Raw genomic sequence first — 24197 nt, forward strand, 5'->3', positions numbered from 1 at the left:
TAAATCATACATGTAGCTGAGGCACAGAAGCACAGAAATTAAAAACAACGTAATTAGCCTTATTTCTCCTAATGGTACTTCTAGTGTCTCCTCCTGCTCTGGCCCTTATAAATATCTGCAGATCTGGAAGAGAAGCAGCAGTAACCTGACACTCCACTGAAGCCTCAAGTACTCCTGGGCTCTTCTCCAACCTCACTCTTGCACATAAACCTAATTCATCAAGCTGCAGGCATTTGAAAAGCAACAAATATACTTTCTCCTATATTGTAGCAACTTGATTTTATTCTGATGCTGGAAATATAATTCTGAAAAAAACCCAATAAATCCTGAGCAAATAAACAGAGAGTGTAAATAGAGAAAAGATGAGGTTTCCTTTAAAGATGATTTTTGTTCACTTCTGAAATGACTCTGTGCTGTACAAGATGCAAAGCAATAATATTTCCAGGGTCAGCAAAGCTCCTTGGGAAGGTTTCTCAAGCACCACACGACTGATTGTCTCCATGTTCCTGACGCTGGCAGATGGAAGTGCTGTACTGGGAAACAGCTTGGTCATTTTTGCTTTTGTAATAGACAGGAGGCTAAAAAGCCAAAGCAACTTTTTACTTCTTAATCTTGCAATCTGTGACTTTATAGTGGGTAAGTTCTAATGCCATGAAACTGTTTGGTTTTACTTTATTCGAAATTCAAAAAAATCAAAGAGCAATATTTTCTACAATATGAATCTCATAAAATATATTTGACCTTTTATTCATAAACTTTATATTTGCAGACTTATACTTTCATTTTTATTTGCAGTGTATAGTTTAGTTGTGGTGATATATTTATGTGTATTCTTCAGAGCTGCAGTTCATGCTGTCACTGGCAAATCTTAAATGAGTATTTAGTTCTCTATCACAAGAGCAGAAGTACTAGAAATTGCATTTTCTTCAGAGGAAATAAGCTTGTTCTGAAAATTATCCAGGAGTTCTGCTTCTTGATAATATGCTGTATTTCACATTTTCAGTTCCTATGCTGCTTTGCAGTAGTAAATTGTTCTTTATATAGAGGAATATAAAGGCAAAAGTATTTCAGTTTTATTATAATCCGTTTTACAGGTATTTCAAAGGTAGTTAATATACAAATTAAAATATCATTCAGCAATCCAATAATTGTAAGCAAGCCTCCCAGACTAATTTAATTAACATAGTTAATGCAGACTCATTACTCTGAAAAAATATAAAATACTTCTTCATCATCATTTGTAAATGTAGTTTATTCAAAACATTTTATATTCCACCTTCGTGGAAAACTGTCCAAAGCAGTGTAATAGCTAATGAACCATGTGCATTAAAAATGGTATAAACCACAAACACCCAGACTCAGTTGATTTGTTACTTTCATTAGTGATATAGTTTCATATTTGGGCTTCAGAACACAGGAGCATTCTTCAATAGCCCTTGATGCTTGCAATGTACTTGGTGATTTTTAGTCTGTGCATTTTACTTCTAATTTTCAAAGGGAAACCATCCATGTTGTTTCCCTCTGAAAATTAGCAGCCACAAAAAAAATGCACATGGTAAATCTACTCTTTTTAAATATGTGTGTGCTTCATAATTTAAATAAACAATACTTTGCAGCCAGCCAGTGTGTGCACATTTGAAAACCCAATTCACATGTGCTATTTTCCTCCCGACCTAAATATCACTCGGAACACATCTTTTGAATCCAGCTAAAAGTACACAAACCATGGAAGCTCATGCAAGAAAGGCAATTTTCAGATAGGCAATTTATTCAGGTAAATAGCTTTAAAAATTGTTGTCCTAGTGCAGTGCATTTTATCTCAATCACTTTTAAAGTAGCAACTCTCCTGAAAGGAAGGTGAGAAGTACATTGAAATAGGTGTTTTTCATGAGTGGGCAAATCCATTTAAAGATGAAAGTGGTGTGTTGTGTTTTACCAATGTTTTTTTTTTAGGGTCCTTCACATTGCCCATATGTATAACCTATGTGCTAAAGGGAAAATGGATACTTGGACGAGGACTCTGCAAACTTTGGCTAGCTATAAATTATCCTACCTGCTTGACTTCGGTATTTAGTATTGTGCTGATCAGCCATGATCGTTTTCTATCTGTCACAAATGCGGTAAGCAAAACAAGGGATATTTCTTAAGACATTTCATATAGGCAGAAACATCAAGGAATATTTTCTGAAACAATTTTTCAGAATGTCTCCTAAATTATATGTTTTGAAGAACAAAGTTAGTTCATAACTGTACTCACTGAAGAATGAAACCTGGGCCATTGCCTAGGCTGTCAGGTCTGACTGGACCTATTGCTGGAAGTTTCATGATATGATACAACCATCACAGTGTAAGCTTGTTCTAACATACTGATGAAGAAGACATAGCAGGAATATGAAACAGGACTTTATTTATGGTTTTCTACCTTATTACAGCTTGAGAAAGGGAATGAGTAGAATCTTCTCAGACAGTGACCAGTGACTGAACAAAAAGAAGCAACTAACAAGTCACAAAGGAGAGGTTATAAGAAAAGCATTTTCCCATCTTACATGAACCCCCTAAAATAGAGCAGTGCCATCTGGTGGCCTTACAATAGACTGCACTCTCATCAATATCTAGGCTTTATCTTATGGCATTTGTATATCTCAACATTAACAGTACAGAATGAGTTTATTGAAACACATTAATTACACAGCTATTTGTGTATGTGTCAGGTTTTTCAAATAGACACAGAGTTCAAGTGCATTGCAGAAACAAGTAAATAATCATTAGTAAGATTGTAAATTGTATTAATGTATTTATTTACAAATATTTATTTATTAGATTTATTTAGATTATTTCTAAAATAATTGCATTTGTTTTTTAAATGGTGTGTATGTGTGAGTTATTTTCAGTCAGTTTATACTATCACAAAATAACTGACACATCCCAGATAGAAAAAAAAGTTTATTGTCTTTCAATTGAGCTTCATTGTTCTTGTTGTGTTTCTTCTTAAGATTTACACCACAAAGGATGTGGAAAATGTGCAAAACGCACCAAATAATATAAAAAATAATGAGTGTGTTGCAGATGGTTTTATGGTCTGATGATTCATATAGTGACCAAAAACACGTAGTTGTGTCAAAAATGTAATTAATAACAATTGTAAATGAATTAAAATCAGCAATGTATTTTAATGCTTCTCTGTTCTGACACAGGACTGTGTTTTGCCGAAGCTTCATCGGGAAGAACAAGTCTACAGGAAAATAATATTAAAAGGTTTTTGTAAAGATATTAAAATAAACAGACCAAAAAGAGGCTACAGCAAGAGGAAAAATATTTGATATACATACCACTTTGAAGTCATTTATAGATAAGATGTAAGAAAAATGTCTGCAAAAAGCATCAATAAATATATCAAAAAAACAAATAAAAATGCATAATAAAGAACCAGCAAGAGAACATAGATAAATGTATATAGTAGAGCAGGCCAAGAGATATACAGATAAACGTAATAGTAAAACAAAAACAGCATGAAGGTAAAATGAAAATGTACGGTACAAGCAGCACACAATGCTAGAGCCAAATGGACTCATTTAAATCCCTGTTAAAATTAAGGTAAAATTTAAATCTATTGTTTCTTTTCTTTTCTTTTATAGACATTAGTTATATTGATATTGATATGTTACCAATGTAATTTTATTCGAACTTTATTACTATTTTCTATTTTTTACTTTTATTTTTATTTACTTTCTTTCTTGAAAGTTTATATTTTTGATAATGTTGTAAACCGTTTTGTTCAAATTTTTGCTAAGACAGTATACAAAAAGTTTTAAATAACTAAATAAAGAAAACCAGAAGGAGATTGTGAGGAATGGCACTGCTTTGAAATGGAGTGCTCACTGGTTGGAAACTAACCAATTCTCTTAACAATCTAAAATTTTTGATTTAGAAGTGATATTTCCATCACCATGTGGTAGTGATTTCTCAAGGCTCCTCGTATACCGAGAGCAGCGCTGGATTTTTACTTTCAACTCCCTAATTCCCTCTGGTCTCAATAAGGAAATCGAGTGGTCCGCCTGTCTCTAGCATTGTTCACGCTTAACTGCTCTTCTTTGACCTCTCTGATGTCATTGCCCTGCCCCTATGCTGTCACTGCATCATCATAGCATTGTTCACACGCTTTTCAAACCCCGCCGATATACCTTTTTGCTATCCCCAACACCAACATTTTTAAGCTGCACTTCACAACACTTCGTATGGAGTCCTTGATCAGGTTGGTTTTTCATTTTCTCTTCACTTCTCTTGTGATTTCTATTTGAGAAATCTAACCTGTTGTTTACCCATACTTTTTTATTCTTTTAGACATTGCTTCAAAGTTTTGTTTTCAAATGGTTACATTCTTTCACTCTCTCAGTATTTTTCACTCCGTTTCAAAGCAGCGCTATTCCTCACGATCTCCCTGTGGTTTTGACAGGGATTTAAATAAGCCCGTTTGGCTCTAGCATTGTGCTCTGCTTGTACTGGTACCATTTTTATTGTACTTTCTTACTGTTTTTGTTTTACTATGATGTTTATCTACACACCTGCGTGTCCCGGTCACATATCACACTATATACATGTATCTAAGTTCTGTTCCTGGTTCTTTATTATGCATTTTTATTTAAGTCTTTTTGATGTATTCATTAATATTTTTTGCAGACATTTTCTTACATCTTACATATACATGACTTAAATGTGGTATGTATATCACATATTTTTCCTCTTGCTGTAGCCTCTTTTTGGTCCATTTTAACATGTTTACAAAAACCTTTTGATATTAATTTTTCCGGTAGACTTGTTCCTGCCAATGAAGCTTTGGCCAAACATGCTCCCATGTTGGGGGACAGAGGAGCATTAAAATACATTGCTGATTTTGATTTATTTACAATTATTATTAATTAAATATTTGACACCATAACTACGTGTTTTTGGTCACTATATGACTCATCAGACCGTAAAACCATCTGCCACACACTCATTGCTCTTCTTAAGATTTGACATTGTAAATACTGGCTGGACTATATATTCTGCAAGTATATGTGAAATTACAAATTATGATTCAACCTAAAGTGTTCTTTTTCTGAGAATTCTCCAAGAGCTTTCTCCTGGGTTGCTTGCAGCAGCATGCTTGTTGTTAATCTTTAATTCTCAGATGCTTCAGACAACCGTGCAGAATTGGCAATATTATTTATGACCAATAATTGATAGTACTCTTAGATATGAATAACCATCATATAATACATATATTTACAGAGTATTGGAACTGATTTGAATCTTCAATCAATTCAATAATTTATTTCTGCATAATAATTGATTGCAATACTATTTTTTTTACCTGCACCTCAATTTGAGGTGCTAATTGAAAGGTGCAAAATCACATTTTACATAATGATTAAACAAAACAAAAAAAAAATTGAGCAGATTTGGGATCAAGCCCCTTTTGGATAATAGATATTTCCAGATATTGGAATCTTCCTTGCCAAAGTCTGCTCTTAACCCACCTGACCTTTCATGCCCACTACCATGGTCTGACCTAACCCAATGTGAGAGCATCTTTGACTACTCTGGCTGCCAGCACCTTTCCTTCCCATATGGTTCACAGTTAGAGATCAGAATTGTGATCTGTACAGAGCTCCATAGACATCTGATTTGTGATTTCAACCTACCTGATATTTTATTGCTATAGTATATATTGCTTTGCATGACTCGCATGCAGTAAATAGTTTATAAAAAAAACCATAGGCATATATACTAGATACAGCTGGATACAGATAAAAACAAAGAAACAAAATCCGAAAAAGGAAGTGCCAGTAGTTTGAAGGTGTTGACAAGGTAAAGATCAGAACTAATGTCATAGAAAAGCAGATCTGCACAGAAGAGAAATAGAAGGTTCAGGGATTAAAGATTACATGGGGATGGGATGGAGTGAGTGAAAAGGGAAAGCTGGTTCCAAAATTAACTTATGATGACAGATAAGACCCATAAGGTCAATCTAGTCTGCCAAAGAGAACACATAAACATATGAAGATGAAAATCAAAAGGTTTGACATGAGGAAAAATATTGATTTGTAATATGGAAATAGTGAGGAGAGAAAACAAGGGAGGCAAAATATGTAGTGGACATTTCAAAGTGTTTTGGCAAGTTGAGGCCAAATTCATGAATCTAACTGTGATTGGTAACTAGTAACGATGCTGAATGAGAATTCTGCTGTGAACAAAGCAGGGAGACGGACAGAGAAAACGATCAGAAAAAAAAAGATGGCGAATATAATAAAATAATGAGGATTCCCAATAGGAAAGATACTGCCCTGGTCAATTCCATTAAAAACTCATGAATTGTATTCAGGCCACCAAATAGAAAATTGAGGCAGCAAAGGGCCTCTACTCCGGATATCACCAAATATAAAATTATAGCGGCTTCTTCCTTCTCCCCTGGCATGAATAGTAAATGCTGGCACAGCGGAGTACAGTTTTGAATGGGGATTGCTTTTTCACTGACAGCTGACACAGTCAGAGGCTGGTGAATCAGAAGAAGGAAAAAGCCTTAAAAGGATAGTGAGAGAGGCAACAATTTTGTATTATGTGGCATTGGGAAGTGGGTACTTCATCTGCCAGAAGTTTATATTTGATGGGCTTGGGAGGGATGCCCTTGGCCTGCTACAATTTTATATTTGGTGGGATGGAGAGAGGGAAAGGGAGTTTGGTGGATGCTGGATGCATTTCTTTAAAACCAATATTGAGTGAAACCATCTTTGGCAAAGTTTCCGGAATATTTTATCCAGGTAACTTTAGCTAAGTATATTGGGTGGGAAACTTGTCCCATTGAATATTTGATTAATGTTATTTGGGTAACTTTATCCAGATAACTTTGTCACTGGCTGGATTACTCAATAGTGACCTCAAAGTTTCTAACATCTCAAATTGTAAGAACCAAGCATGACCAGCCAGATAACCAGTTTGTGGTTTTATACTTTCATTTTGTGGTGTATAAAAATAATTTTAGTTTTATTTACTTTACTTGTAGGTTGCTTATAGAGCTCAGCAAGGAATCACAAGTCGTGCATTTATAAAAATGTTTATAGCATGGATCTTATCTATCCTTATATATACACCAGCAATATCGTGCTGGGATATTATAGTGGGCTTCAGTGTTATTCCAGATGGGGAATGCACACCTGAATTTTTCCACAATAGATATTTCCGTTTCTTTGGTTGTGGTGTAGATTTCTTTCTCCCTATCTCTGTCATTATTTATTTTAATTTAAATATATATTTGACCATCAATAAACGTAAAAAAAGTAGGAAAATTCATATTGACAAAAACAAAATAAAGACCAATGATGAAGACTCAACAGCAGACATTTTCTATGTAAAGAATGATGGAGCAGAAGTCTACATGTCACCACATCTTGATGTAGGAGCACAACAGAAGAGATCAAATTCCATTTTGTGTTTGAATTCTAATACCATGGACAAAAGCCAACTTTTTTCTGCAAAGCATAGCGGTCTTAATGGTGATTTCCCCATGAGATCTGGAGCAATGAACACAATTACAAAAAAAAATACAGTATCCCACACTTCTAATACATCAAGGGAGAAAAAAGTAGCAAAATCCCTTTTATATATAGTAACTATTTTTTGCATTTGTTGGTCCCCATACTCATTGCTTATGATCATCCGTGAATTCTGTAATCTAACGTGCATCCAACCATTTTGGTATGATATAGCATCATGTTTTCTTTGGCTCAATTCATCAATTAATCCATTTCTCTATCCTCTTTGTCATCCAGCCTTTAAAAAAACATTTAAGGACTATCTGTGCTACAAACTATTCCATCACCACTCAAATGACTAGTTGTGAAGATCTAAATCTAGCAAAAAAAAGGAATGTAATGAATGGAGGTGGGGGTGTGGTGGGGCTGAATGGATTAGCAAATGGATGCTTTTAAATGGAAAACTTTTGCCTTAATATCATCAGTTCACAACTGGTGCAGACTGTCAATGGCATAGAGTTGCCCTTTCACCTAGGTCTTACTTGAACAGGCTGATTCCATCCTTATTTATTTGTTAAAATTTTATATACCACCTGTAAATTACATTAACCAAGCAGGGATACAATAAAAGGAAATAAAAATTAGTGCAGCTAAACAAACAAAGGGGAGAAAAAAAATTACAATAAAGCATAATTCCATTCTAATTAAAACAAAATTCAGTCATTCCTTAAAAAAAAAATCAAATTAATACAAATAAAATAATAAGTTACATTGTTATTAGGTGATGGTAAATGCCTGTGTGAAAAGCAAAGTTTTAACTGCTTTCTTAAACTTTACGAAATTAACTTCAATACGAAGGTCAAATGGTAACATGTTCCACAGCAATGGAGCCTGATAGCTAAAAGAAGAGTCTCTAGTTGAGTCAAGATGAATCACAGATGACAAAGGTAGAGCTAACAAACCTTTCTGTGAAGAATGAAGAGAGCGTACAGTTACAAAATTAGATAGCAATTTAGCGAGGTATGATGGAGAACCTGTATGAAGTGCACGAAAAACAAGCCATAACATTTTATATTTGATATGATAAATAATTGGAAGCCAATGTAATTCTGACAAAATAGGAGTAATGTGATCATATCTCTTGAGTTGGTAGATCAAACTAGCCAAGGTATTTGAAGCAGCTGTAATCTTTTAAACTGATAATTTGGCACTCCTGACAGTAAAGAATTAACAATAGTCAACTCTGGATATTATGAAAGCATGCACCAAAGTTTTAAAATCATGCAATTCCAAAAAAGGCCGTAAACAACGGATAAATCTAAGATAGAAAAATGCTGTCTGAATAACAGATGAAATTTAAGATGTCATAATAAGATGTGAATCCAAAACAACACCCAGGGTATATACAGTATCTGTGGATGGAATATTTATTCCAGCCACCTTCAGAATCAATGGAGAAGAAGTAGTTCTAACGTCTTTCCCCATTGGATGCATGGCGTTGTAGTTCTGACTTTTCTAAGAAAAGGACTAAACTTTCATATATGCAACAGGGCAACATTAGGATGGAATTAGCCTGTTTAGCATGAACTGAGTGAGGTAGCAAACCTAAATTAGAATCTGAAAGCTGATCACTGTTCTATGTAAAATGATTGTGTAGCCTCAATCCAATACTCATCAAAAGAGAAGTATCTACGTAACTATTTGTTGATAAATCTTGGGGTTAATTTCAAAAGGTTTCAACGTATAAAAATCAGCATATACATGTGTAAGTAGCATGTATAGTTGTAGAAGTTATTTTACAAATATCGTATGTTTGTACTGGAGTGATGCATCTAAGTGTTACCAGGGAAATAAAAGAGTCGGTTTAGGGATGTTTCAGAATGGGATTCAGATGTATGTGCACAAGTTGCTGTTCTGTAAGCATTATGGGGTAGATTTTCCACATAAGTGTGCCGCGTCTATGTGCGTGTGCTACCCGGCATACGCATGGTGGAAAATCCGCAGGCCTCGGGCACATGCGTGCTGGATTTTTGCAATTTCCACGCGGTGATGCTCCCAAGTTCCTTCCCAGTCCACTCCAATTAAGGAGCAGATTGAGAGGGAACGTCCCTACCCCCCCTACCTACCCCCCCTACCTAATCTCCCTTCCCCTTCCCCTTTCCTCTCTCCTCTCCTCTCCATCCCCTAAACCCTACCTTTTTTCTTTTTTCTTCTTTTTTTGCAACTTACTTCAGCTCCCGAGCTGGATAGTCTGAGTGAAATGGAGGAGGTCTGGGTGAACTGATGGAAGTCTCGGAAAACTATTGATTCCAAGTACACAAAGAAGTATGCATTTTCAGAACTAGGGTATGCACATTCTTTAGAAAATGCATGCCTCCATGTGTAACTCAGGATTATTATGCACACATGACAATTCTTATGTGCATAAAATATATATATGTGTACTTTTATAAAATGGGTAGAGAGAATATGCTTTTTCCTGCATTACTAATATATGTGTAAGCATACAGGTGTACTTTTAGGGCTCTCGCCACATCGTTTATAAAATATTAGCATAAATGTTGGCAGGCCCACTTATGAACACATTTGGTGACTTATGCAGACAATTGAAAATTGAGCTTGTTATACAGTAAATTTTCAAAGGAGTTTTATGTGTAAAAATTGGACATAAGTAGCACGTACTTTCAGATATGCCATTTTATAAATGTAGAGAATACTCCCGTATTTTCCATTTCATGTACATATTTTACCGGCAGAAAAAAGGGTGTGGTTTAGTAAGATGCAATTTTTTAAGGGATATAAGCATATACATTGCATTTAGGATGAAGTGCTAGAGCAGATGTGGCCAACTCCAGGCTTCAAGAGCCACAAATAGGCCTGATTTTCACAATATTTACAATGAATATACATGAGATAGATGTGCATGCACTGCCTCCATTGTATGGAAATCTATTGCATGCATATTAATTGAGGATATCTTGAAAACTTGGCCTGTTTGTAGTTCTTGAGGACCGGAGTTGGCCACCCTGTGCTAGAGGGTTTAGGTGAACTGGAGATGGACTGGGTGAACTGGCAGAGGTATGGAGTGATTTCAAGTATGCACAGGTACAGTATTTCTAAAATGTTATATGTGCATACTTTATAATTGATCTGCTGCTGTGTATAAATCAAGGTTATTACACATATTTGTTATATATGTGCATATGTTTATAAAATAGCAAGCAAATGTTTGCAACTTCTTGTAATAGTAATATTTGTGCATACTGAAATATGCATATTCTTTTGGAGATGAACTACACGGTAGTTTATAAAATACTAGCATAAATCTCTGCACATCCAATTAACCAATGAAATGCTTTCCCCAGATAAGTTTGAAAGTTAGGGTCCCTGATTGCTTCTTACTAATGACTTTTCAGCCTCATATAAGAAATGAACTTTGTGAATACTAGAGTTTATAGAAATGTGTTATGTATTGATTCAAGTGATTACTTAATTTTTCATCAGCTTCTTTCATATTCTGTGTTGATTGACTGCTTCATGAACATTAACATTCACTGTTGAAATTGAAAATAAAGTAAAAAGAAAAGGTGACAATTTGAACAATAAATAAGGTGGAAAATAGAAAAAAGAAAAAAAGAAAACGTGATGATGCTCTCAGTCCTTTACTTCCAATCTACTTTTATTTCTTCATTTATGTAAACCTTTGTCTGGGGTTTTACTATTTCCCCTAGGGCCATAAGAGAATTTATTCTCTGGGGCTGTTTTCCTTCTCATATTTCCCCTTGCTGCAGATCCCAAGGGGTGGATTCTTTCTATGGGGATAAAGGCATTCCTTTGTGGCCCAGATGTGATGTCTTCTCCTTAAGTGTGTGCATCTCTCTGGTGATGTCTTTATCTCAAATCCCTTCGGGGGCAAGCTTGCCGCTTTGCCTCTCAGGGTACAACATAGCCCCAGTGTATGAGGGGAATCCTACTGGGGAAACCCGAAAGCCCAAAGAGATCCTACTTGAGTCCAAAGTTATGTCTCTTGCCCACCGCCTATGTCCTGGTTCCTTTGAGGTGGCGATCCTGTGTAGGGTCTCCAGATCTTGATTCTTCTTCTTGCACTTCCTCTTAGATTGGGGTGACTTCTCTAAAGGAAAAGTATGGTGTCTGAATTCCTGACCCAGGTTTCCAACCTCCTAGCTACAATTTGTGAAAAAGGGAAAACTCCAAAATACTCTTCGTCCAAATATCCCACACTGGGTAATGCTGTTAATGGTCTTGCTTCCTGTAAGGTGTAGAAGGAAGCTCACAGGTCTTCAGCCCCTGTTCTCTGGATTGGGGCTTGTCCCTCTCCAAAGAGTACAGGGTATTCTCCAGAATGAGAAAAAATAATGCAAAGCCTGACCAAACTTCACAAAATCTCTCTTCCAAAATTGAGGTAGACCCTCTCAGACAGGGAGCTATAGGGGACACCAGAGGTTTCACTGAATGCAACAAAATATATGAATATTGATGCCACAAGATGGATGCTGACATGTATGTTTCAGCAGAAAAACAAGATGAAGAACTTTGACCAGAATAATAGTATGGGCCCAGGTTATCTGATCTGCCTGTTTAACTTAAGGGCTATAGTTTTTCACCACAAACAATGATCTAAACTGCCCAGGTGTATGGATCTGAAAAACAACCCAAGTCTGCCTAGAGATGAAAAACAGCCTACCCAAAGGATGAGTTTATCAGACAGGTCGGCTCATAGAAAAACTCTGACACCTCAGGGCAGCTCACAGGTCAAGAGGTTACAGGACCAAGATTGAATCTGGAGTCGCCATGTGGCAGGAGCAGTGATCCTCCCCAATGAGATCGGGGAGGCTAGCAGTTTGAAATGAAGAAACAACTCTGTCCATCTCACTGCTTGATTATACTTGAGTTCTCTTACATATTCCTGTATTATCTCTTAAAAGCAGCCAGGGAGAGGGTTCAAGAACCATTAACACCTGAAGATGACGCCTGAACTATCACCGTTGCCCCTCCCTGTCACAAGGCCAATGAGCTGTGGTGTATGGGAAGGCTGCATGTAAGAAAACCCTGTTATTATCTGGATGGAACTTGTCTTCTCTTGCCCAGGGCTCAGACAAGACCCACAAGTGACAAGGGCTAAGAACGCATGCTCCCTCCAGCAGAGACAGTCTCTGATACTTCCAATTACAGAGACTGCTTTGGGGTAAAACTGAAGGTAATCTCATAAAGCTACAGAGATAGTTAGCTAGCTCCATTTATTAATATTCCCAAAGCAAGTACAAGTCTCTGATATGTTTATGTTCACTAATGATGCAGAGCTTTACTCAGTATAAGCCTGGGCTGTATTCAAGGACTGTAGTTGTTGTCTATTTGATTCTAACTAGTAAACCCAAATTGTCTGAAAATAAAGCAGTCACATTCTGAGACAAACAAGTGTCTTTTCCTGGGCTCTTCATATCACATACAAGGTAATAAGTGGTACATTTCTGTAGCACAGCTAGTATCCTCCAGAGAGGGAAGGGGAGGGGGAGCAGGCAGTCTCCTCCTGGCTATATATACCTTATATTACTTTCAGAGTGTACTGATGATAAATCTCCTCTAAATGGAAAAAATACCAAATTGGGTTAGTGGGCCCAACTCTTCAGGGGAAAAGGAAAACTGCTCTTGCTTCTCCAAGTGCCAACTCAAAATGACCACACTCTCTAAACCACTAGCCCCCCCCCACCCAAGTGCCCTAAGAGACAGCCAATCACAGCCAACCTCAATCGAACAGACAAGAATGGAATGGAATGGTAGTCCCACTAAGCTGTTAGCATTCCTAATAGGCAAGGATCTAGGGCCATCTAGTGGTGACTAGGGGATCCACCACTTTTATAAGGGCTTACAAATGTAGCACTTTTTGCATTTTATCACTCCTCCTACCTGAGCCTCTTTTCTTCCCTTAATATCTTCCTTCCGGCTTTTCATTCCTCTCTCCCTGATTTTCTCCATTCAGCCTCTCATCTGCATCTTCCACATGCCAGCCTCTCTCCTCCCTCTACCCAGCATCTCTCCTCCAGACTATCAATCCTTCTCCCTTCTCCCTCCTGCAACCCCTCTCCTTTCTCTCAGTATTTCCTCCCCAGCTTCACAAGGGAGTACTGAGACAGAGTGGTGATCATGCAATAGTCAGGTGGACTGGTATGGTGATGAACAAATGAAGGAAATGTTTGCTGGTGCTGGGTTGAGGGTGAGGGTATGGTGTGGTGTGGTGTGAGAATATGGGCAAAAGAAAGAAAAAGCAGGTTGGTTTAAGAGTGGGGCATAAGGATGCCAGTGACTGACTGGTGTGGAAGAGGTAGGAGAGAGAAGGAAGGGTCCATGTGGCAGGCTACCATGAAGCAAAGGGAAGGAAAGCATCAGAAGACTGGTATGGAAATGGGAATAGGAATGAAAGCACCAGTAGGTGGGTGTGGTAGGGAGGAGAAGTGACAACAGTCTGATGGAGGAGGGGGCTTAGAAGGGGAGCGGTAACAGATCGGTTCTGTGAAGGATGATGACAGGAAAAGAGAACAGTAGTGGTGGAGAGGAGAGATGGCAGACAGAAATTAGTAACATTGTAACATAATAAATGATGGAGATAAAGACCAAACTGGCCCATCTAGTTGGCCCAGCAAGTTTTATAGGGTAGTAGTATCTGCCACTCTGTGCAGGTTACTCCCAAGCCTTCTCTTAAGGGTAGTAGTAGCTGCCGTTCTGTTCAGGTTTTCGCCAAACCTTCTTTTAAGGGAAGTAATAGTTGCTGATCCATACAGTTTATTTTCAAGCAGAAATGTAAATGTGACAAGGGTACCTGTCTCCATGCTTGTGTATATGTCTCAGGGTTGAGCAGCACATGGTCTTTGAGAGACTTAATATTGACAAGCTGCTTTTAAGATCCATGCAGGGAAAATATCCATCAACTATGATAGCCCTTTACTGAGATAAATAGGATTAATAGCAAGAAAACCTGCAGAGAACTGACAGTGAATGCAGAATAAATGTTCACAGCTCTTCAAAGCCTCCCTCTTTCCTCCTGAGGATAACCGATCTATGATGCAGGAAGTGTGTTGGACCAATTGGGAGCCACAGAACTACCTGAGATGCAAGGAGGGTTCTGACCAATGGGGAGGGAGGAAAAGAAGAGATGCAGGCTACTGCTGAAAGAAAGAAGGAACAGAAGCAACAGGAGCTGGAGCGGAAGGAGACAAGGATCTGGCTTTTGTGTGAATCCCACACAAAAACCTCATGGAGGTGTGCTACACCAAAAGGAACACTGCTAAACACCAGCAAAAGGAAAAGAATCTCTCAGTAGGAGGACAGGGTGGAGCTGGGAATAAACTCCTTCCTTGCTATTCTCCCTTACATTAGGAAACATTGGCTGCCGTTTTTAAGGAGGGGGTGCAGTTCCACTGCTGAAGGAGCCAACAAAAACCAAACAAAACAATCTAAATCTTGACTCTAATAGTGAGAACCAGAGGGTTTCCCTGAAGGTGTTTTCCTGAACTGGGTGCTCATAGTTATATGAATAAGAGTCACCTTCAGTAGTACTCAGACTGTAACAGGGTTTTGCTTTACACTTGGAAGGACTACAGGAGGAATGGACTGAAGTAGGGTTTCCAGTCCTGAGAAACTCTCTGTGTTGAAAAAACCGGGACCAACAGTGACTGCCTGCTTAAACAAACACAATTTCGATTAAACCCATTTTCACATAAAGGAACACATCACTCCCATACTTAAGGAATTACACTGGCTCCCCATCCATTATCGTATACAATACAAGATTACACTGGCTCTCCATCCATTATCGTATACAATACAAGATATTATCACTTATCCACAAATCTCTCCACAACCCAGAAATGAATTGGCCTTCCAACTCTTTTCAATTTAATAGCTCTAACAGGCCAACTAGAAATCCGTACATAGCCACCCTGCAAACCCCATCACCAAAGCTATTTAAATACGCATCCACCAAAGCCCGTGCCATATCCCTGGCTGGCCCTATGTTATGGAATTCCATGCCTACTGATATGCGTCTTGAACTGTCCCCAAAGACCTTCAAGCAAAAGCTCAAGACATGGCTCTTCACTCAAGCCTACACATGACCTCTACATGACTCTCTATAACATTATAATCTTCATTTCCTTTTTTTTTTTTCAATCCTAGTACCCTCTTTGCTAATTCTTGCAACCGAAGAATTTGCTGTATCTAACAGCCTCACAGCTTCACATGTATATATTCCTTTCTTCCCTGACCCTCTCTCTATTTTTCATCAATTTAAGTTTATACCTCCCCTTATCCTCTCCCAACAGTTATCTTTCAATACTATATTAAGTTTCACTATTATAGCTAAGCCATTTTTCTTATTATCTATATAATTTTTTGTTACTGCATTTATCTGTTTTAATGTATTGTTCCTCAATTGTTAACATACTGTTTTATGTAAAACGCAATTGCGGTTTCGTTCACTGTACACCGACGTGATATCTCTGATGAGCGGCGGTATATAAAAACCAATAAATAAATAAAATAAATAAAGAGGGTTCATATCAACCTGCCACAGTAGCCTTGTGTGGTTATTTGGTTTATTCAGGAAATCTGGGACTCTGATTTTGTTTTTTCCCCCTCATGTATGCACCAATGGGACTGGGGAAACCAAATTTTTAAATTTCTAATAGTTTACACAGGTGCTAACCTTTAAAAAGGAGATAGAGCAGTTTTTAAACTAGAACAAAAGGAAAAGCCGACATTCGCTCAGCAGTTCATTGTTCGGAGGGAGGTATCTTCAAAGGTTTCTGCAATGTAAAAGTTTACCAAGGACATGAGGACAACAGAGACAGTTTATTTCTAATAATCAAAAGCCTTTTAATCTTATGCGCATAAGGAAGTCAGCTCCTAAGTTTGAGAGACTGACTTAATCAGATATCCAATTGACTGGTCTTAAATACAATTTTGCCCTAGTGATTAGTACAACACTCCTTTGATTTAGGATCACAAGGTGAAAAGAAACATTTGCTTACATTAACATTCCTAAGTGCCCTGGGAACACTAGCTAACCTTGAAGACATGCATTGTTTATAACTCTTCATTGTGGTGTCTAAAACTACAAAGAGATACATTTATTTTTTCTGTTATCTAAGTGTGAGACAGTTTCAGAGAGTGCCTCCTGGAACCCTTCTGGTAAATTTCCACTAAACAGATGCCTACAATAAATGTTATTATCACAGTCCCTCCTTTGTTCCAGGGGGCAGTGCTTGACTTAGATGTCTATTACATTTTCACTCATAGTGCAACACCTATTAAATTCTTCATCTGAGGATACATTCTGGGGCACTGCAAGTGTTGCTGAGACCATTATCTTAGGAATACGTCTTTTACATAACATGACAATGCATTGAACTGATACACATAAAATAAGAAGGTGGAAGGTGGAAGGTCTTCATCGAATGACTTATGAGGAGAGATTGAAGAATCTAAATATGTACACCCTGGAGGAAAGGAGGAGCAGAGGTGATATGATACAGACTTTCAGATACTTGAAAGGTTTTAATGATCCAAAGACAACGACAAACCTCTTTCGTCAGAAACAAATCAGCAGAACCAGGGGTCACGATTTGAAGCTCCAGGGAGGAAGACTCAGAACCAATGTCAGGAAGTATTTCTTCACGGAGAGGGTGGTGGATGCCTGGAATGCCCTTCCGGAGGAAGTGGTGAAGACCAGATGTGTGAAAGACTTCAAAGGGGCATGGGATAAACACTGTGGATCCATAAAGTCTAGAGGACGTAAATGAATATGGGGGGAAATTTTTTTTTTTTTTTTTTTTGCATTCACAAAAAAGCAGGGAGTAGCTTGCTTTTTATGGCAGTTACTACCCCAAATCAAATAAGCCTGATACTTCACTTTCAATGCATATCCAGCATAGCTCTCTGCTTCAATGGCAGGGGAGAAAGTCGTCAAGCATATCCAGCATGACGATCTGCTTCAACGGCAGGGGAGGAAGTCTGACACTTCAAGCATATCCAGCATAGCTCTCTGCTTCAACGGCAGGGGAGAAAGTCTGACATTTCAAGCATATCCAGCATAGCTCTCTGCTTCAACGGCAGGGGAGAAAGTCTTCAAGCATATCCAGCATAGCTCTCTGCTTCAACGGCAGGGGAGAAAGTCTTCAAGCATATCCAGGATAGCTCTCTGCTTCAACGGCAGGGGAGAAAGTCTTCAAGCATATCCAGCATAGCTCTCTGCTTCAATGGCAGGGGAGAAAGTCTTCGAGCATATCCAGCATAGCTCTCTGCTTCAACGGCAGGGGAGAAAGTCTGACATTTCAAGCATATCCAGCATAGCTCTCTGCTTCAACGGCAGGGGAGGAAGTCTTCAAGCATATCCAGCATAGCTCTCTGCTTCAACGGCAGGGGAGGACGTCTTCAAGCATATCCAGCATAGCTCTCTGCTTCAATGGCAGGGGAGAAGGTCTGACACTTCAAGCCTTTCCAGCATAGCTCTCTGCTTCAACGGCAGGGGAGAAAGTCTTCAAGCATATCCAGCATAGCTCTCTGCTTCAACGGCAGGGGAGGATGTCTTCAAGCATATCCAGCATAGCTCTCTGCTTCAACGGCAGGGGAGAAGGTCTGACACTTCAAGCATTTCCAGCATAGCTCTCTGCTTCAACGGCAGGGGAGAAAGTCTTCGAGCATATCCAGCATAGCTCTCTGCTTCAACGGCAGGGGAGAAAGTCTTCGAGCATATCCAGCATAGCTCTCTGCTTCAACGGCAGGGGAGGAAGTCTTCAAGCATATCCAGCATAGCTCTCTGCTTCAATGGCAGGGGAGAAGGTCTGACACTTCAAGCATTTCCAGCATAGCTCTCTGCTTCAACGGCAGGGGAGAAAGTCTTCGAGCATATCCAGCATAGCTCTCTGCTTCAACGGCAGGGGAGAAAGTCTTCGAGCATATCCAGCATAGCTCTCTGCTTCAACGGCAGGGGAGGAAGTCTTCAAGCATATCCAGCATAGCTCTCTGCTTCAACGGCAGGGGAGGACGTCTTCAAGCATATCCAGCATAGCTCTCTGCTTCAATGGCAGGGGAGAAGGTCTGACACTTCAAGCCTTTCCAGCATAGCTCTCTGCTTCAACGGCAGGGGAGAAAGTCTTCAAGCATATCCAGCATAGCTCTCTGCTTCAACGGCAGGGGAGGATGTCTTCAAGCATATCCAGCATAGCTCTCTGCTTCAACGGCAGGGGAGAAGGTCTGACACTTCAAGCATTTCCAGCATAGCTCTCTGCTTCAACGGCAGGGGAGAAAGTCTGACACTTCAAGCATTTCCAGCATAGCTCTCTGCTTCAATGGCAGGGGAGAAAGACTGACACTTCAAGCATTTCCAGCATAGCTCTCTGCTTCAACGGCAGGGGAGAAAGACTGACACTTCAAGCATTTCCAGCATAGCTCTCTGCTTCAACGGCAGGGGAGAAAGACTGACACTTCACTTTCAATGCATATCCAGCATAACTCTCTGCTTCAACGGCAGGGGGAATGAAGAAAAGTGGATCTATATACAGACAACCAACAAAGATTGAATTACATAGTCGGGGTAAACAAGCATGGGTGTAGCTTGCTTATTGCGGCAGTTACTACCCCTATCTAATTAAGCTAGATATTTCATTTAGATGCAGCTCCAACACTGCTCTCTACATTAATGGTGGGGGTGGAAGGGTAATAGAACCAAAAGGTTACTAAGAGCCAAGAGAAACAGATAAGTATGAAAAAAAAAAAAGAGTGTGAAACTTGCTGGGCAGACTGGATGGGCTGTTTGGTCTTCTTCTGCCGTCATTTCTATGTTTCTATGTTTCTATAAGAAGTACTATTATTGTTATAACTATCATCAGTAATCTCTGGCCCCAAAGTCATAGCTTCCTTCCTAAACCAAAGACATCCCATGAGGGGTTTTCTATGTCAGTGAAATGAGAAAGGTGTGACAGTAAAGTATCTATAGCTTGCATGTGATTTCTAATACTACTATCATTATTAATATAGGAACAACAAGAAGAATTAATAAATTGGCAAACCCCTCCTTTGTCGTCAAGCAACATATCTAGTGCTATACGATTATCTAAAACTACTTCTTTAAGATACTTGATCTCTTGTTGCATGAGTCCCAAAATCTTCATTGTCTCATTCATTGTGACTTCCACAGTGGCAGAAAGATTTTTTAAAGCACTTTCAAGTTCAAAAACTCCTAAACTAGGGGGAAAAGTCCTCAAAACATGATGAAAGGGATCACTGTCCATCTGGAAATCAAATAGTGACCTGCGCCTTCTCTTAGGGGCAAACCAGTTCTGATGATGTTTGTTGAGATAAAACAATGGTACAATGTATCCAAATGAGAACTGAGCAGAAGTATTAAAGGAAATAGTCTTTACTGCTCCCCGCGGGGAAAAGAACCATAGTCTTGAGGTATTATACACTGATAGCCTGCTATCATTTACTCTTACCTCAGAGGTGGTGAAGTAGATTTTTGATATGTTCCCAACACAGAACAGCCTTGTGCTTCAATATAAGCCTTGGCAAGCAGAAACATGGGAGAAGGGGTGTACTCATCATGAGTATAATTCCCAGTACACCTGAGGTTGCGTCCATAACCAGTAGGGCAGGTCCCCTGAATCCTTTTCTTAGCCTCCATAGGGAACAGCTGGCGAATTGCATTGGACTGACTGGCTGCGTTTGCTGTAGTCAAAACGAGGTAAAGTCCTGTTGAAGCATGGGGGATAGGTGGGGCATTTATGCTTATAGTCCCCGCAGTATGAAGGATGTGCCCCGGGGAGAGCCAATACCTTGTTGTTGACCTTGTACAGATGAACAGTCATGTTTAGTTCATGGTCAAAGCATTCATGCACAAAGCTCCATCATGCAGACAATTGATATTTCACCACACTGTAGTAATCCTTTTTATAGGTGACGGTCATAGTATCGGTACAGTTTGCCCAAGGTGTGACACCCTCCGGTTGAAAACACCACCCTGCCTGTTTGGTGCACAGGGGTAGGGCATAAAGGTTAGCGTGGGTAAGAGAGACAGCAGTAAGTGCAATATAAGTATCTCGATTGAGGAAGGAGGATTCATTAAAAGGTACGGGAACAAACCCAGAGCCATCCGGCTGTAGATGATAACATAGCCAGCAATCTGAAAGATTCATAGATTTCTGCAGAGTTTTAGTATAGGCCCAGATAAGTCTGTACATGGGGCCCCAGATAGGGCCATGTCTCTGTGGAGTGCAAATGAATCAGAAGCAAAAGCAGGATCATGCCTGTTCTGCAGCCACCTGAGAGAGAGAGTTCTATATTCAGGAGCTTCCTGTAGTCTGCTTTGCCTGACTTCGCCTTTGACTCTCTCCAAGCCCGGACCTCTGCATTACCTGACTTTGCCATTGACTCTCTCCAAGCCCAGACCTCTGCATTGCCTGACTTAGCCACTGACTGTCTCCAAGCCCGGACCTCTGCATTGCCTGACTTCACCATTGACTCTCTCCAAGCCCAGACTTCTGCATTACCTGACTTTGCAATTGCTTATCTCCAGACCCAGACCTCTGCTTTGCCTGACTACGTTATTGCCTATCTCCAGACCCAGATCTCTGCTTCGCCTCACTACAATATTGACTATCTCTGTGCTCAAACCTCAGCTTTGCTTGCCACTGCCTTCGGATTGCCGCCAGCCGTGACTCAAGCCTGTTCTTTGATGCCTCTTTGGCTTACCCCCTGGACGTGGTTTATTTAGGCTTCAGCCAGCTCTTGCTCGAGTGCTCCCGTCTGCTTCCGTTCCATTGGCGCTCGAGTTTCCAGGACATTACCTTGTTCAGAGTAGGACTGTACCATCTCTCACCTGCTGTCTCTGGGCTGAATCAACTCTCACTTCGAGGCCCACCTAAGGCCTGCTGGCCCCGGCACCCATAGGCTCAACCTGCGGGGAACGAGGGCTGATATAGGTAAAACTCCAGTGGCCTCTATCTATCAGCCCACTCTGCCTGCCGATGGTGGGGGCCCATAAGTCCCTATCTACGGGTTGCATCAACCCCACCTCAGCCTAAGGGTCCACCTCCGATGCAACAGTTTGCAAAGGCCATGGACTCAGTGGAGCCGCGTAGCCTCCATGCCATTCCTGGTCTGCCATCCAAGGTACAAGAACAGCAGCAGTTTCTTGAGGCACTGGCCGCCTTCATGCCCAGCTTGATGCCCTCACCAGCAATCCGGTTTCTGTGCCGGCTCCTCCTCCTCCACAGCCATCTTCATCGATGCCTCTAGCCCTGCTGGTCCTACCAGTGCCCCCACATTTCAACGGTGACTCCAGACTCTGCAGAGGGTTTATCAATGAATGCTATATGCAATTCGCTCTGCAGCCCTCCATCTTCCAGGATGAATTGACCAAAGTCACCTTTATCCTGTCTTGCCTTGTGTTACGACTGTTGCTGCCCGACGTCTCCACTCCGCCCTCCTTACCTCTCTGGTGACTCCTCCCGCAGTTGACGGACGTTTGGCTGCCGCGGCGTCTGCATGCCGTCCTCTCCAGCATCCCCGGTCCAGGCTTGGGCGCTGCCTCCCGCCATGCTGTTCAGCTGCCTTAGGGTGCGCGCGCCGCGTGGCCCTGCTTCAAATACTTTCTTTGGCGAGAACCTCAGGGGCGTCCCCCTGTGATGACGTCACGCATCCCGGATACAAAAGGCCTACGCTACTGCTAGCTAATCATGTTAGCAAGGTGAACTCCTTATGGATGGGATTTGCTCTCCGTACCTAGCTACTCTGCCTCTCCATTACTGGACTTACTCTATTTGGGGTACCTGCTCCTCGGGGGCTTCTTGCTTCTCTTTCAGGTCGCTGTCTGGAACCGGTACTCGCTCCTTGAGAGCCCATGTTTATTGGACTTGCTGCCTGGACTTCACTTCTGCCTGAAAGATACTGCTGCCTACACCATCAGTGAGTTACCATCTACTTCTCTCAGAGCTGTTCCCTGGAACCAGGTACTCGCTCCTCGAGGGCCTGCCTCTACTCCAGGTCCTGTGTTCCCTACCGAGAGAAACCGCTGTGTGAGTACCCAACCAACGAGGCTCTATTCCAGAACCCTGCATATACTTCATTGTACTTACTATCTCAGTTTCTCTTCACTACAGCACAGCCATTGTAGGATTGCTGTTCCAGAGCCCTGAGGGACTACAAGCCCAGCCGGGCTTCATCTCTGCTCACTACTGCCACCTTTGGTGGCTCCTCAATACTGCTAATAAAAGATCTATCTGTGTTGTGTCCTAAGCTGAGCCTGACCTGTGGCCCTTCATGGGACTTCCCCCCATAGGCATGGTCAGCAGCCACAGTGTCCAAGGATCCACCCAAAATCTTACAAACAATAACACCTTGAAGGGAAGGTGCTGGCTTGGGCTTTACCCTTATGGAAACGATTGGACTCACTCCTAAGGGAGTTATCTCAGTTTGTGGCTGTATTTCAACGGACCTTTGATGATCCTGGGCGGCATGCCTGGGCAAGCACTACCTTGTTACATCTTCGTCAAGGTCAAAGAAGTCTTTTTGACTACACCATTGAGTTTCAGACTCTAGCCTCTGAGCTCGCCTGGCAGGAAGACTGCCTATGAGCCATCTACCTGTATGGACTCTCCTCGCAGCTGAGGGATGAACTAGCTGCAAGTGAGCTCCCTGCCTCCCTGGAGAACCTTGTAGATTTAACAGGCCGATTTGACCATCGTCTCCAAGAGCATCACCGAGAGAGCTGGATGCCCAAGAAGCTCTCTTGGGTTCGATCGCCACCGACCACCAGCCCTGCTCTAAGTAGGGTCTCTATTGTGGCCAAGACGGAAGAGCCCATGCAGTTGGCCATGGGCGGCTGAAACCGGAAGAGCGCCTCCGGCGGAGTCAAACCAGTCTGTGTCTGTTATTGTTTGTAAGGTTTTGGGTGGACCCTTGGACACTGTGGCAGATGACCACGCCCACAGGGGGAAGTCCCGTGAGGGGCCACAGGTTAGGCTCAGCTTTAGGACACACAACACTGAATTATCTTTTATTAAACAGAGTTGAGAAGCCACCAGAGGTGGCAGTAGTGAGTAAAGATGAAGCCCGGCTGGGCTTGTAGTCCCTCAGGACACTGGAACAGCGATCCCTCAATAGCTGTGCTGTAGTGGAGAGAAAATGAGGTAGTGAGTATAGTGGAGCATACACAGGGTTCTGGTATAGAGCCTCGTTGGTAGATTACTCACACAGCGATTTCTCCCAGAAAGTAACACATAAGCTGGAATAGAGGTAGGCCCTCAAGGAGCGAGTACCTGGTTCCAGGGAACAGCTCTGAGAGAATATAGATGGTAACTCACTGATGGTGTAGGCAGCGGGTTCTTCCAAGCAGAAGTGAACTCAGTCAGCGAGTCCGGGAACATGGGCTTTCGAGGAGCAAGTACCGGTTCCAGACAGCGACCTGAAAGAAAAGAAAGAGGCCCCGAGGAGCGGGTACCCCAATAGTAAGTCCAATTAAGGAGAGGCAGAGTAGCTAGATACAAAGAGCGAATCCCATCCATAAGGAGTTCCTTGCTAACTTGAATAGCTAGCAAACAGAGTAGGCTTTTGTATCCGGGATGCGTGACGTCATCACAGGGGGACGCTTTTGCGTTCGTGGCTGTTTTTGCC

General features: G+C 41.0%; 1 protein-coding gene across 1 annotated transcript; it reads left to right on the forward strand.

The window, feature by feature from the left end:
• Window positions 1-422: 422 nt before the first annotated feature.
• Window positions 423-23410, forward strand: LOC115083367 (histamine H3 receptor-like). Its single transcript, XM_029587166.1, has 4 exons — window positions 423-636; window positions 1954-2120; window positions 7043-7432; window positions 23189-23410. The coding sequence occupies exons 1-4, from the start codon at window positions 423-425 to the stop codon at window positions 23408-23410; spliced, it is 993 nt and encodes a 330-aa protein (XP_029443026.1).
• The last annotated feature ends 787 nt before the right edge of the window (window positions 23411-24197 follow it).

Source organism: Rhinatrema bivittatum, chromosome 2 (assembly GCF_901001135.1).
Source record: "Rhinatrema bivittatum chromosome 2, aRhiBiv1.1, whole genome shotgun sequence".
Taxonomy (NCBI): domain Eukaryota; kingdom Metazoa; phylum Chordata; class Amphibia; order Gymnophiona; family Rhinatrematidae; genus Rhinatrema; species Rhinatrema bivittatum.